General features: G+C 39.0%; 1 protein-coding gene across 5 annotated transcripts in view; it reads left to right on the forward strand.

The window, feature by feature from the left end:
* epas1b (endothelial PAS domain protein 1b) overlaps positions 1 to 16,932 on the forward strand; it is a 172,158-nt gene that overhangs the window by 142,395 nt on the left and 12,831 nt on the right. For 4 of the 5 annotated variants that reach the window (XM_069931102.1, XM_069931101.1, XM_069931099.1 and 1 more), the window contains 4 exons: positions 2,133 to 2,347; positions 2,993 to 3,201; positions 10,059 to 10,169; positions 16,259 to 16,752. In XM_069931102.1, coding sequence (XP_069787203.1) covers positions 2,133 to 2,347; positions 2,993 to 3,201; positions 10,059 to 10,169; positions 16,259 to 16,752 — 1,029 coding nt within the window. The remainder of the gene's footprint in view (positions 1 to 2,132; positions 2,348 to 2,992; positions 3,202 to 10,058; positions 10,170 to 16,258; positions 16,753 to 16,932) is intronic. The other variant, XM_069931103.1, reaches the window with a different exon arrangement.

Here is a 16,932-nt window from a genome sequence, read left to right on the forward strand (position 1 = left end):
GGTGCGTGGGTATCACCAAATCCCAGAGCATCCTGAGGACATATCCAAAACAGCCATCATCACCCCTTTCGGCTTGTTCGAGTTCCTATGCAAGCCATTCGGGCTCAAGAATGCCACCCAGACCTTCCAGTACCTTATGGACACAGTGGGCAGGGATTTGAATTTCGTATTCATTTACCTGGAAGACATCCTTGTCACCACCAGAGACCGGGGCACAACATAAGTCTCACCTGCGCACCCTCTTCTCCCAACTGGCTGACTTCGGCCTAACGATCAATCCGGCCAAGTGCCAGTTCTGGAAAGAGTCCATGCAGTTCCTCGGCCATACCATCATGGCCGAAGGAGCTACACCTGCCGCTACAAAGGTTGCTGCCATCAGGGAGTTCCCATGCCCGGACAACCTCAAGGGGCTACAGGAGTTCGTGGCACTGTGTGCATCATGCAGCCGCTCTTTGCCCTAATCGTGGCCAAAGACAAGACACTCGCCTTGACTCCAGAGGCCAGCAGGGCTTTCAAAGCCATGAAAGATGTCCTCGCAAAGGCTACCCTGCTCATCCATCCATGCACCGACCTGCATATGGTGCTCTCTGTCAATGCCTCTGCCACAGCCGTCGGCGCTGTCCTGGAGCAGCAGGTGAATGGACAGTGGAAACCACTGGCATTCTTTAGCCGACAAGTATAGCGCTTTCGCTTGTGAGTTGCTGGGCATGTACCTGGTGGTGCGTCATTTCCGCTATTTCTTGGAGGGGAGGCCTTTCACTATTTTTACTGACCACAAACCCCTCACTCAGGTGCTCGCTATGGCAAAAGATCCCTGGTCCACCCACCAACAGTGTCACCTCTCCTTTGTGTCAGAGTTCACCACTGACATTCAGCACAAGGTGGGGAAAGACAATGTTGTTGTCGACGCACTCTTATGACCAACCATTTGCTCGCTGACACCCAGCCTCGACTTCGACCAGCTCGTCGCGGACCAGAAGTCCGACGAGGAGACATGGGCCTTCCAGACTGCCATCATGGGCCTGCGGTTCCAGGACCTCCTGACTCCTCACGGTGAGGGCACAATCCTGTGCAATGTCTCCATGGGTACCCCACATCCAGTGGTTCCCCACGTGGTGGAGGCAAGTCTTCCACCATATCCATGACCTTTCCCACCCTTCCATCAGGTCCACGGTCCGTATGGTGGCAGAACATTTCATCTGGCACAGGCTTCGGAAGCAGATTGCAGACTGGGCCAGAACTTGCACCCATTGCCAGCTTTCCAAGGCACACCAGAGCGCCCGTACAAGATTTCGAACACATCTGGGAATGGTTCAGCCACATACATATGGACATCGTTGGACCCTTACCCGTTTCCCGAGGCAACCATTACCTTTTCACATGGTAGACTGCACCATTTGTTGGCCCGAGGCTATCCCAATACCAGATGTCTGTGTGGCGGTATGCCATTAGGCAGGTGAACCAGCCCTGCTCGTCAACCAGCCAAAATGGCGCCGTCGGGGGTTTCTTCCTGACCTCAGCACCGGGCTCAGAAGCCTGCACTTGGGGACCCATGTGACCCCAGCGCGGTTCTCAGCCAGGTCTGGGCTGGGAATATAAGACCAGCCAGGCAGCCTGCAATAAATCAGTTTTTGCTCACTGAACTCAACCCGTCTGGTTGTGCGATCCTTCAGTTAGCAGTGTAGCCACCGCTACAGAATCGATATTCCTGCAGGACTGACTTGCTGCTGTGACGCAGCTTCATTGATTCGACAGATCTGATAAGTATTCTGAATTGAGCACCATTTTGCACAATTGTGGGATTGACTATCTGGAAGGGTGAGAAGTTAAAACACATTTTTCCCCTGTGCTGGGGATAAATTAAAGATTCCACAGAGTAACATGAATAAGACCAAAGAGAAATTGTGGTATTAATATCAACATTTATTCCAGTACTAATCAAAACCATAGATTGATTTTACTAAACAATTTGTGCTAAATTGGTTACAGTGAGTGTCCATATGTTAATAACTTCACAAAGTAATCTATTCATGACAAAGGTATAGCCAAAATAAGAATTCAAATGCAAATTGTTTTTTTTCTTCCATGCTACAGAAGAACAAAATATAAACTTGATTGTTTTGTGCTTGCAGTGAAATTGAAGAGAACAATGTTGTATTCTCCATGGGCCAGACGGAGTCTCTGTTCAAGCCATGCCAGACAGTGAGAAATATGAATGGGAGGCATATCAATGGTGCTCCGATGTCGGATGATGGTCATCTGCTTTTTAGCAAACTGAAGGAAGAACCTGAAGACCTAGCACAACTTGCTCCTACACCTGGAGATGCAGTTATTTTACTTGACTTTGGTAACAAACCTATGACCATTGTAAATTGTTTTATTTTAAAACCATTATACAGCAAAACCCCTGTTATCTGGAATTCAAGCACCTGGCAGCCTCAAGCAACCATCAAAATAATTGGAGAAAATAAATAGGCAAAAAATACAGAAGTTTAAAATTGCCACGCCATTAGTTTGCCAATCCATGTAGCACACAATGACAAGCAACTGGCATCTACCCATTCCCATAGGTGCCGGATACCAAGGGTTTTACTGTACTGTGATTTATTTAAACCAAGGAAATGTGCTTCGGACTTTTTTTCTGTCAAAAATGTTAGGGTGTAATGTTTTTAGTGAAGTAATAGATGCGACAGGGCACAAAGTTATACTATTAAAGAAAAGGTAAAATTTGGGCTTGTCCATTCTTTTTAACAATTAATGGTAGTCTTGGGAATGAACCAGTAATGGAGGAAACATTGAACTGCATGGGCTATTTAGCAAAAGGCATAGTTGACTTGATATTCAAAACCGATATCCATATTCTCATATGCAATCAAAATAACTGGTAAAAGACATCCAATGCTCCACTGCTGATTTATTCATGACCGTTTCAAGCCAACAAAATGTTTTGCATATCAACAGTACATATAAGCTGCTTTGTTGTCCTCATCAGGAAACCAAAAGTACGAGGAAGCCCCTCTTTACAATCAAGCCGTTATACCATCTAACAAGCAATGGCCTATCGAGGTCACAAAATTAAATGTGAAATCTCCTTCCGAAATCAACAAAAAATCATCACTGGACCTATGTGCCTTCACAGTGCCCCAGGCTCCATCTGGCTGTTCCACTCCACGCACCTGCAGCAGCGCATCCTGCTCTTCGGCAAGTAACAAGACTAAATTTCTGTGCATCAGTGTATTGTACTTATGTATATGACAATAAGCTCACGCTGATCACCATAGCACAATAGCAGAATTAAGTAAGGTGACAATGCTTACTTCCATCTCTATCGAGCCTGCATCTCCACACTCACGCAATTGTGTCAGCATATGATTTGTGTAAAACACCTTTGATCTCCACCTTATACAAACTTCAGATATCAAAAGCTCTGTCATTTGCTTCATGTCTGCACTAAATCCAATTTTCTCATCAGCCATGACTGATCTTTTCTGGTTCACGTTCCCAAAAGATTGAACTTGTGTCCTAGTCTTCATGTATTATTACATCCATCATCTTTCTCTACTATCTAGATCCAAATCACTTCTGATCTCCTATGTACCTTCTCTTCCCTCTCACTTTCAACATCTCACTCTTTAAATAACATTTTTTAGAATATATAATTTCTAAATCACCTTTAAAGATTCCCTTCAAAGACATTCTCCCAAATCTGTTTAATGACCTTCACTCTTCTTGAAATGTCTTGCTTCTTTAAATTTAAAAAATAAACACTGGAACTCAATACAATTAAAGTTTCAGGAGCTCCAAGTGCTTCCCAGTTCTCATTTCGATATAGAAAAATTGCTTGGTCTCCTCACTCAGAGTAACCTTGGATAGTTTATGAAAATTAAATTGTAAACAATCATTTTTGCATACTATATATACAAATGTAAAACCAGAATTTCCTTTCTTTTAAAATTATTTTTATTGAGTTTAACAAACAAACAAGTACAATGAAACCTTTGCAGTTTTACAAATAACATATGGAACAGTAGCAATACAATTTAAATCAAATAAATGGTAATATATACAATATTGTAAGAGGTAGATAAGAAAAAGTGAAAATAAAAAAATTCAAACCCACAGCAATCAAGGTCAATATTCATATTGTAAGTAGTGATAAATCCAAACAAGCATGGCCAGTGACATCATCGCACCTAATTAGTCCAATTATGAAAATGAGCTATAAATGGGCCCCAAGTCTTATCAAAAGAAACCTTGATTTTTGTGACATTATGTCTAATTTTCTCCAGATTTAAAAAGGACATGATATCTAACAACCATTGAACATGTGAAGGTGGGAACTTTTCTTTCCATTTTAACAGAATTGCTCTTCTTGCTAATAGAGTGGAGAATGCTATAACCTGCCTTTGGTTAGAAGATAAAATATTTATATCTTTAGAAAAACCAAAAATAAATCAATTCTTACAGGATGGTCACCACTCTCATTGACTATGATTGGTTTTATTAATTCGATTAAAAGTAATATTCTACCAAAATATTTATACCTCTTTCAATCACTCCCATTTATTCCTAAATCCTTTATTGAAAATTTTGAATCAATTATATATTAAGAAACCTAAATTGAATAAAATCTAGAAGAATAAAATATCTTCAGTACACTAGAAATAATGGGGGATTAGCCCTACCTAATTTCCATTTTTACTACCTGTACTGGGCTATAAACATAAGAAATATGTTACTATTGTTGCATTGTCAATATCCTAATTGGATTGAGATGAAGTGAAATCCATCTGAAATATGGGTGGCATTGAGGTCATCATTACCTATCTCTATTCAAAATTGACAAAGAACTTAATGACACGTAGATTGAAGATCTGGAATCAATTGAGAAAATTTTTGAACTTACAGGTTTTATAGTTACAAGTCCTATAATATCTAATTATTTATTTCAACTAGCTATTTTAGACACTAGTTTTCATGAATGGAATTTTTAAAGCATTAATAGTTTTGATGATCTTTTTATTAAACATTTTTTATCTCTCTTCAACAATTGGGGATGATATTTAACCTATTAAGACATTAATAGATCAAATTCAACATTTTGTTCGCTCTAAGGTTTTAACATTTTCTACTCTTCCTGACCCAAATTTTATCGATGATCTCTTCGAGTTACAATTTACTTATAAAGGCATGATATCTACTTTATATTATAAATGATTGAATATGAAAGCAATTTCTTTAAGTGAAATTAAAACTGAATGAGAGAATGATCTGAATATCTCTTTCTCAGAAGAAGAATGGATTTCACTTTTGGGCTTGATCTACGATTTATCATTGTGTCCTTATTCATTTCAAAGAGCTACATCGTGTACATTTCTCCAAAGTCAAACTTGCTCATATTTATCCTGATATTTGTTCACTCTGTGACAATTGTAAAATATTCGATGCCACTTTGTTACACATGTTTTGGATATGCCTAATTTGCAAAAATATTGGACTGACATTTTAAAGAACTTTTTCAACCATATTTAGGATCACTTTAGATCCATGTCCAGTAAAGCAGAATTTTCTAGACCATTTTTTTTAATGTTAAAGTTATGGAGTCGACTATTACATGGATACTACATTTGAGGAGCTGGAATTCACACTAAATCTAAAATACCATACTTGTGGCAGATCATATCTTCAGTACACTAGAAATAATGGGGGATTAGCCCTACCTAATTTCCATTTTTAACTACCTGTACTGGGCTATAAACATAAGAAATATGTTACTATTGTTGCATTGTCAATATCCTAATTGGATTGAGATGAAGTGAAATCCATCTGAAATATGGGTGGCATTGAGGTCATCGTTACCTATCTCTATTCAAAATCGACAAAAAACTTAATGACACGTAGATTGAAGATCTGGAATCAACTGAGAAAGTTCTGGAACTTACAGGATCTCAAAATGAATTAAGAACAAAACACAATCAATTAAAGTAATATTACAGTGTCTGTACATCAAAACACATACCCTATCAAGTATTAAAAACCATAAATATCGTAGCTCTTGGAAATATTTTCCTACACTTGCCCTTTGATTTGTGTCCATCAAACCTAACAGACTAGTGAAATCTGTTTAAAGCTCACTATTACAGTATACTGTACTGTTATCCAGAATTCAAGCAATCGGCATCCTCAAGCAATGGTTAAAAAAAATTGCAGAAAACAAATAGGTAAAAATTATAGAAACGTAAGATTGGTGCGCCTCACCGTTGGTTCACCAGTCATGCAGCAGCAATCTCGAGCAACCAGAAAATTTACTTATCCGGCATCTACCAATCCACATAGGTGCTGGATACCGGGGTCCTACTGTATTACGATCACCGGTACCTACCGTAATAACATGCACAGGGCTGCAACAGTATTGTACCTGCTTCCATCATAACCACAATTTCATATTCATATGAAGACTCTATCACAGGTGTGATATTTTATCCAGTATATCAGGGCTGCATTTCCATTTCTAATTAATGTTATTCAATGCAGCTTAAGGCTGCATATGGATAATACCAAAATGGTAAAGACATAGAAACACCACCACTCTCCACCCAAACAACAACTGTATCTCCATAGAACACATTTTCTTTGTTTTCATCATAGCAGGATTAGAGACAACAATATCATTTTCTTTACTACAGTTTGGTTTTTAATGCATTCAATGCATCTTTAGGCATAAAATTATCAAAATCAGTAATGACAATAGAAACAAAAATAATTACTGGTTGTAAGCTTTTTTTTTAATGCTATGCATACAAAAAAATGGAAGTGAAAATTTACTGTAACAAGGTTTACAATCTTAGGCATTTCAAACACGTTTATTAAAATTCGATAATATCACACTTTTCAACATTGTCAGCACCGACCGTAGCATCATAATCATCGGAATGAACGTAGGGATCTTCTTTATCTTCATCAGTGTCCACAGTCCACAGTCAGACACTTCTCTTCTGCCGTCCCATAGATGTCTGTCTTCTGTTCCATCCAATGCATTCAAAATTTCACATTTCTTGAATGATTTGACAATAACGTTAGCTTTCGTTTCCTTTCATGAATCCATTCACAGATCAGATGCAGTGATGGAGCCCATCGTATGCCTCCTTTTGTATGTTTTTTTCTCCATCATGCATCCACATAACTCCACTTCTTTCTCATCATGTCCTTAAATGGCTTATTATTTCTAACATCTATTGGTTCCAAAACATTGCAAGTCTGTCGGGAATTACAGCTCTGTCAATGTTTTGTAACTGAAGGTTATCAATAACGTTCTTCACCTTGATATGCTCTGAACTGATCCCAGATAAGCAAACTATTTTTCTTGCCGCGTTCACTCAGTCATAAATTCCAAACTTCCTTTATCCATTTTCCACATCCACCTTGATCCATGCAGCCTTATGGATGCACAGGGGTGACAATTCCTTTTTTCAATTTCTCCTTTGGCAGAGTTTTTCTCTCAAAAAGAATTGTCAGCTTTAATTTAGTACCAGCAGCCACACAAGAATAAACTAACTTTTCTCAAAGCCATTGATTTTTGCCAATATTGTTTTTCCTTCTTTTTGGTTCACAGTTCAATTGCTGTTTTATCCATGTTCCCAACTCATGCTAAACGTGTAACCTTCCTTCTGCTGAGGTCTGATTACAAACTGGTGAAACTGTAATATCTCATCATCTCAATCTGCAGGCAACTTTTGTGAAATCTTAGTTCTCTGCCGAAATGCTAAGTCATACTTACCTCACGAACCCAGTGCACCATCCAACATTTGCCGTAAAATCCGAAGTTCCTTCCTTGATTCCTTTTGTACGTGGATTCGAATGGTACCATGAGTTGTACATTTTCCATTTTAACTATTTTCAATCACCTATTCAGCTACTGCTAGGTTTACCTCCGTTAGCGCACTTTCGTTTTGGCATTGTCTGAAATTTGTTTGATGCCTTTCTCCAGTCTCTCACAAGTTTCTCTGAAGTATAATTTTTTCTTGCGGCTACCTAGTTATTCTCAGCAACTTCAATCACTTTTTGTTGAACTCCTGCTGTATATTTGTTTTTCTGGAGGGCATTTTTACACAAAATGGCAGTAAAATTTTAAAAGCTCAACTGTACGACTGTATTCTATGAGTGCTCTATGAGAACTGAGGTCAGCTGAGCTGCAAAGATATCACAAGGTAAGCGAGGTTGTGATTCTACCTTGACCTGACGCATTTTAAAATTTTTGCGCCAAATTCTTCCGTATTCCTCTGTTTTCTCATCCATGTTTAAACTACCTTTTAAGTGATTTTTTTTCCTGATTTAAAAAAATTTTATCAGACACTTGACTCACATACAGTTTCACTGATCATTGTAGCCGAAATTACCAACTGCATGAACAATCGAATCGTGCACGAAGCAAGGAGTAAAACGTTTGTTAGGCAGTGAAAGAAGAGCAAAGTGGTGATTTAAATAAAATAGATCAGCAGTGTTTTACATGAATTAACAAATTTTGACAGAAATAGTAACTGATACATTTTGGCAGAATTAGCCTAGTTTCTATCCATAGCTGTGTTTACATCTTGTGTTAGCATATATTGTAATTTTAAGTTAATGAAGTACCTGTTCAGAGAAAATGGTACATATAGTGAAGTGCAGTAAACACATATTGGCCTACCTTACCATATATAAGGATTGATGGTGTGACATACCCAGTATTGACTCAGTAATAGGGTAATATTTTTGAATTTTGGCCTAGCTGTATTCCTACCCATGACCATTTACATCTGCGAACGGGAAGCAGATGAAGTATTGTGTTAAGGCTTTCATCATTTTACAGTAGTTACGGTATTAAGTACCATTTCAGGGATATAGTAATTCTAGTGAAGTAAATTTATATGGCCTAACTTAAATAAGAAATGATGGTGTGATATATTTTGAGATAATTACATGAATAACACAGTACCGGTAATTATTGTGCCGGGTCGATAATGAATTTAAGGAATCTGTAATCTAACATTTGTATAAATTATAAATCTAAACACATAATAACACAAAAAATTATCTTCGTAACAGTTATGTACAGGTACTTGCAACGTTTGATCCATTAAGAACTAGGGTCAACTTTTACAGGAGATGTATGGAGAATTCCAGACTTTTTGACCACAAGTGGAGGGGGGGGGTTGACTTTTACATAAGTATATACAGTAATTCTAATATCCAGCTTTTAACACTCTATTCATCTGAGGCTAATTACCTCTTGGCATCTTTTCTTCCCACTTGCTACCTGAGGCATTTCCCCTATCCTGTTGCCTGTTTAGATCTAGCTACAATTGTTTGGGTGAATGTTGAAATTACCCATCACCAACATCCTGGGGAATAATTGTTCATGTGAAATGCCATGAAGTGCAGCTACAACAACAGATCAGAGCCACATGCCTCCCAATTCCACAAAACTTTTCCTTGAAAAGGAATTTATTTAAGTTGATCTTCTAGTTTTGTGTTAGGACCCAAAATGTTGGCTGACAATTTCTATCCATGGATGCTCCCAAACCTACTGAGACCATTCAGCTTCTCTTTGTTCACTCATGATTCCAGCATCTGCAATTCTTTTGTTTCTTTATAATGAATAGCTGGTTCAAGTTACACCATGCAGTACCTTTGCAAAGCAATGCTGTAATATTCATAACTGCACAAATTAAAGCATTGTGCATGTGGAAAGGATTTTAAGGGGCAGTGTTATTTTCTGGCCTACCATATTTCTCTTTTACTCATAATGAGATTTAATTTTGCTGACATAACCCAATCCACATTGGACCTTCAGTTAGAATTGCTCTATTCAACTTTTTTTTCATATCATGTATATTTGAACTGTTTCAAACACAAACAATACTTTCATTCACTGCAGACAACAAAAGCTTAGAATCAGGCCGATAAGACCATTGTAAGCAAAGCATAATACCTTTCAGTTGCATAGTACAGAAATGGAATGAATGAGATATCCGTCAGGATAACATGTTTGAAAATGTTTTTTCTCTTTGCAATTATAGCCAAGTAGCCCTGGAGATTATTACAGTTCCTTGGACAATGATCTTAAGATTGAACTGATTGAGAAGCTTTTTGCTATGGACACTAAAGCAAAGAAACAATGCAGCACGCAGGTCAGTTCATTAAATTAAGACAAAATAAACATTAAAACAATACATATTCAATCAGTCAGAGGGTCCTTGGAGACTGACAGATAATATTATATCTTTTTCAAATAGATACCAAATGGTTTTCAGAATTCATCGAACACAGTCATCAACTGTGCAACAAAGGAAGTTAGAGAATTAAGCTCACACATCTAACTTCTCTCAAAATAATGTAAAAGATGAATATAAAATAAATGCACAGAAAGCATAACTTAGCCACACTGAAGGATCATTATGCTCTGATTTTGCAGCAGTTCTGTGGAAGTCCCCATAGATATGAAACATTCAGGTACAAAGCCCCGATTGTAGACAGGGCCTTGCACAGGTGAACCTGAACAATAGTGTTTCCTTTTCTGGCTCATCTTCCACAGAGAGGATGGTGGAAGGAAGAGTTGGGCCTGGAGGTGAAATGAAGTTGAATAGGCAATTGATGAAAGAGAGCGTCTTTGGATGGCTTGGCAAGGAGCTGAATGAATCAAGGTCCTAACAACATCAGCAGTCTGTGTGATGGATGGGAGTGCCATACTCAAGGTGCTTGCCTGCAGGAAGTGTAATGCCTCTTATTCCACATTGGTGGATCAGTTAAATTTGGTCATCTTTAACTTGTGCCTGTTAAAGCTTGCTTAGGCTGCCTATATAACCATATAACAATTTACAGTACAGAAACAGGCCATATAGGCCCTTCTAGGGCGCACCGATTTACTTGAAACTCCATTAGTTCCACTTACCTACTCCCATGCCCATAATCCTTAAATCCCCTCATATCCATGTACTCATCTAACCTCACCTCAAATGACAGAATATACCCTGCCGCAACTACTTCTTCCGGTAGATAATTCCACTCATCCACTACTCTTATATTACTCCTAAAGTTTTTCCCCCTAACCCTTAACTTATGACCCCTATTTCCAATCTCCCCTACCCTCAGGGGAAAGAGCCTATTCACATCTACTCTATCTACTGCTCTCATAATTTTAAATACCTCTATCAAATCCCCTCTCAACCTTCTACGCTCCAATGAATAAAGTCCCAGTCTACTCAATCTTTCTCCGTATTTAAGATACTGCAATCCAGGCAACATTTTGTAAACTGTTTTCGCACCCTCTCTGCCTTATTTATATCCTTCATTTAATTTGGAGACCAGAACTGCACACAATACTCCATACTTGGTCTCATCAATGCCTTAAACAGTCTCAACATTACCTCCCAGCTCCTATATTCTATGCTATGATTTATAACGGTCAGCATACAAAAGGCTTCTTCACTATTCTATCTAACATGGGAATCCACCCTCAAGGAACGCTGAACCGTTATTCCAAGATCCCTCTGTTCCTCAGCATTCCTCAATACCCTCCCCTTCACTGCATATATCCTATTTTGGTTATTATTCCCAAAATGAAGCACCTCACACTTATCTACATTAAACTCCATCTGCCACCTTTCAGCCCACCTTTCCAAACAGTTCAAATCTTTCTGTAGTCCATGAAAACCCTCCTCACTATCCACAACTCCCCCTATTTTTGTATCATCTGCATATTTACTCACCCAATTTACCACCCCTTCATCCAAATCATTAATATAAATGACAAACAACAAAGGACCCAACACCGATCCCTGAGGCACACTGCTCGTTAACAGCCTCCATCCTGATAGATAATTGCCCACCATGACTCTCTGGTGCCTATCTTCCAGCCACCTTTGAACTCATCTGACTATCTCTATACTGATCCCTAGAGACTGAATCTACTTCACTAACCTTTCATGCAGAACCTCATCAAAAGCCTTACTAAAATCCAAATAGACCACATCAACTGTTCTACCTTCATCAACCTCTCTGGTCACCTCTTCAAAAAATTCAACGAGATTCATCATACATGACTTTCCCCTCACAAACCCATGTTGGATGTCCCTGATCAATCCCTGCCTATCCAGATATTTATACATATTATCCCTATGAATTCCTTCCATTAGTTTCCCACCACTGATGTCAAACTTACTGGCCTATAGTTGCTTGGCCTACATCTTGCACCCTTTTTAAACAGCGGAACCATATTTGCAACCCGCCAATCCCATGGCACCACACCCTTCTCCAGTGACCGTTGAAAAATCACTGTCAGAGCCTCTGCTATTTCCTCCCTGACCTCCCTTAAGGTCCTGGGAAAAATCCCATCAGGAGCAGGAGACTTATCTACCTTTATACACCACAGAAGTTCTAAAATCCCTTCTTTACTAATCCCTATCTTTTCCATAACTAATCCTTTTGCCTCACTTATCCTACACAATTCAATATCTCTTTCCTTTGTGAATACCGACAAGAAGAATGTATTCAATATCTCCCCCATCTCATATGGTTCCTCACACATACCTCCATTCTAATTTTCCAGTGGACCTATTCTATCCTCAACTTTCCTTTTATTCTTCACATACTTGTAAAAACCCTATTTGCTATAGCCCACTCATACCTTCTTTTGGCCTTTCTAATTTCCTTCTTAAGGTTCTTTCTTCAATCTATGTATCGTCCATATATTTCATCAATCCTTTGTGTCTTGTACTTAACATAGGCCACCTTCTTATCCTGAACCAACTTGCTAATCTCTCTAGAAATCCATGGCTCCCTTGAACATTTGGCCTTGCCTTTTGTCCTGACCAGAACATAAAGATTCTGTACTCTCAAAATCTCACCCTTAAATGCCTCCCAATTCTCCTCAATGTCCTTTCCAGAAAAAAGATCATCTAAAACTACTCCCTGCAAATCCCTTCTCATCTCTTCAAATCTAGACCTTCATCTTTGGACCAGACCTTTCCCTTTCCATAATTAAGCTGAAACTAATGGTGCTATGATCACTGGATCCGAAGTGCTCCCCAATGCACACCTCTGTCAACTGCCCTATTTCATTCCCCAACAGTAGATCTAACACTGCCCCCTCTCTAATGGGTACCTCAACATATTGATGCAAGAAGCAATCCTGCACCATTTTACAAGCTCTTAGCCATCCAGTCCACTCACTGACTGCATCCCCCAATCTATGTTTGGAAAATTAAAATCTCCAACTAAAATCCTGTGCTTACTGTACATCTCAGCTATTTCCCTACACATTTGCTCTTCTAGTTCCCTCTCCCCATTTGGTGGTCTATAATACACCCCTATAATCGTAACCTCACCTCTTTTATATTTTAATTCCACCCACACCGCCTCTCTTGATGAGCCATCCAATCTATCACGCCTCAGTACCGCTGTAATAACTTCCTTGACAAGTAATGTCACACCCCCTCCCCTTACTCTCCAATTCTATCACACTTAAAGCAGTGAAATCCCAGAATATTTAACTGCCAGTCACAACCCTCCTTCAACCACGTCTCATTAATCGCCACCACATCATACTGCCAAGTGCCTATCCACACCATCAGCTCATCCATCTTCCTTACAACACTCCTTGCATTGAAGTAAATGAATCGCAGAGACTTCCCACGTCTTCTCTTCTGCCTATCCCCCTCTCTGCTATCCACACTATTATTTGTTACCATTCTCCCATCCACATCATAGCATCTATCCCTTTCCTCCTCCTCCATCTGATTCTATTTCTGCCCTCACTATCACGTGGCACAGGAAGTAATTCAGAGATTACTCCCTTTACGTTCCTTCTTTTGAACTCCCTACCTAACTCCCTATATTCATCCTTTAGGACCACTTCCTCCTTCCTCCCTATTGTCGTTGGTACCAACATGTACCACGACCTCTGGTTCCTTACCCTCCCCTTTCAGGATGTCTTGGATACACGTAGTTATATCCCAGACCCTGGCACCAGGGAGGCAAACCACCATCTGGTTTTCTTTATCGTATCTGCAAAAACCCCTGTCAGTCCTCCTGACCATCAAATCCCCTATAACTATCACCCATTCCCTGCCCTTCTGGGCTACAGAGGCGGACCCTGTGCCAGAGATAGAGCCACTGCTGCTTTCCTTAGCCTGACTGCCCCCCCCCCCCCAATAGTACTCAAGGAGGAGTACCGATTGTTGAGGGCTATAGGCTCAGGTGCTCTCTCTCGAACCTGACCCCTCCCTTTCCTCCTCCGAACAGTAACCAAACGCCTTGTTCACACTTCTACTTTTGTTTCAAGGTCAGAGTTGCTCCAACATTGTGATCTCATCTCTGGAAGTAGTTTCCCAGTCACCTTGCATGATAAATGCATTAATAGCAATTAAATGATGGCTCTCATTTTTGAGCAATAAGGATCAAGCTAGCATTCTTCAAGGTGACAGCAATTTTACAATTAAGCCATATTTCAATAAATAGGTAAACAATAAATGTATTGTCTTTACTTAAACATCTTAATCTTACAATTTAACAAAGGGATTAGACATTGCTCCAATAGTTTTTCCATGAACAACTGAAGTTACTAAGGTAGAAAATGTATTAAATTTAAATTTAGACATACAGCACAGTAACAGTCCCTTTTGGCCCATGAGGGTGTGCCACCCAATTGGCCAACAACCCCCGGTATGTTTTGAATGGCTGGAGGAAACCAGAGCACCCAGAGAGAACATACAAATCCTTACAGGTAGTGCCATATTCAAACCCCAGTCCAGATCACTGGCACTGTAACAGCGTTGCGCAAACTGCTATGCTAACTGTGGCGTGGAAGTCATTTAATAGAAAAGCAAATGCCATCACAAGTATTTTTGTTAAAGAAAAGTTTTTTACTTAAATCCTCTGCAAGTAATACAGGGTGTAAACTATGTAGTAACCTTTCTATTAAAATTATTTGTGAGAGGAACAAATTTTAAATGATCACTCCTCACCATTACATTAAAAAAAAATTAAATTGAGCACATCTGGTGTGGACAGTAATCTCAACCTTTTATTTTTAGTATTACATTACCCTCTTGGGTAGCAATGGAACTGAAATTTTCTAAAAAAAAAATCAACTATGTTGGTAATTTTAGGTTCTCTTTTACCCTTTTCCTTTTTCTAAATTGACACACAATCCAATAATGAGATATAGATTGAGAATATGGGCTCAATTTAGGAAATGTTTTGGTTATAATAGTTTTTCTCTTGCTAGACCCATTATAGATAATGATCTTTTTCAGCTTTCTGTATTAGATGGAGGCTTTAAGGAATGGTACAGATTAGGGATCACAAGTTCTAAAGATCTTTTTATTTGAGATACCTGTGCCTCCTTTGAACAATTGTCAGCTAAATTTAATCTTTCTAATAGACATTTCTTTACAAGTTAGGCATTTTTTGTTCAGTCAAAATTACATGATTTTCCTCGAATTGCAAATTTAAATATTCTTGATATATTTTTTAATTTACCGTTTTGTTCACGGTGCATTAATATCAAGTATCTATAACAATTTATTGGATTTAGGTTCAGTCTCAATGGCTGGAATTAAGAATGATTGGGAGCGTGATCTCAATGTAGCATTTCCAGATGAAGACTGGTACTCTGCTCTAAGTTGGATCATTTTGTGCAAGGCATTGTTTATTACAATATAAGTTGGTTCATAGGACACGTGTGTTCAAACTTAAAATATTTCATTTTTATGCAGATATTGATCCATTAAAGTGTCATTGATCCTTATGTTTTGGGAGTGTCCTAATTTAGGAAGATTTTGGGAAAACATTTTTCAATCCTTATCAACAATTTTTAAGATCAAAATAGAACCATGCCCTTTAAACGCCTTGTTTGGTTTTTCTCGTGAACTGGTTATGCACAGTGGTCACATGATCTAATGTCCTATATAAGCTTGGAGAAAATTAGATACGTCATTATAGTTTCAATTTGGAAAGATGTGGGACCCATTCATAGAATACTATCACGATTGGCAGATTCTCTGTCTAGTTTCTGAAGGTTGCTATTTGAACCTTATCTTTAATTTTTTTAATCTTTAATCTCAACCTTTTGAATTTCTAGATAAAATAGCACTGCTTCCATTAAATGTTTCACACACAATAACCTAGCTGGGTTTATGCTTGGTTGGAAATGCATTGCACAATAAAATGTAACAGTTAAGCAGGCAGATATTCCTCATCCTTGTACTTGCGGTTTCAGGCGGAATTGAGTGACCTGGACCTTGAAACACTGGCTCCGTACATTCCGATGGATGGGGAAGATTTCCAGCTGAGCCCAATATGTGGTGATGAACAAGTCGCTTCTGAAAGTCCATCAAGGACTCAAGACTATTCACTCAATGCAAACAACCTGCTCCCATCATTTGCTCCCAATTTTGTGACCTCACGTAGACAGATGCCACTGGAAAAGTACTGTCCTCAAATGCCAACAGTAAAAAAGAACAATGCCATCCAAACACCTCCACAGGCTTACAATACCAGAAATGACATCTCTCTGCCACCTTACCATTCGCCTCTAAGTTCTCCAATATCCTCAATGGGTTGCAAAGCAAATATTCAGTGGCCACCAGATCCACCCTTTAACTGTACGGCTCGGAAGTGGAAATTGATGGATCAGAGGACTGGATCGTTGCCTGGTATCCCACCTGGTGTCTCACCTTGTCAGCTGATGCAGACATCACTCTATAAAGAAAGGTAAGAAGGGTAAAGAATGAAAACCTATTGCTACATATTCTTTCTGCCATTTAAAAGTTAAGAAAGGATCTGGTTAGGATGACAGAATGAAAGGCAGAGAGAGTTGTGATGGAAGCAATGAGTGAGCTCCAGATTCAGCTACAGTCTGAGTACATTCCGACGTGAAGGGAAAGTCAGGAG

This window comes from Narcine bancroftii, chromosome 4, assembly GCF_036971445.1.
Source record: "Narcine bancroftii isolate sNarBan1 chromosome 4, sNarBan1.hap1, whole genome shotgun sequence".
NCBI lineage: Eukaryota > Metazoa > Chordata > Chondrichthyes > Torpediniformes > Narcinidae > Narcine > Narcine bancroftii.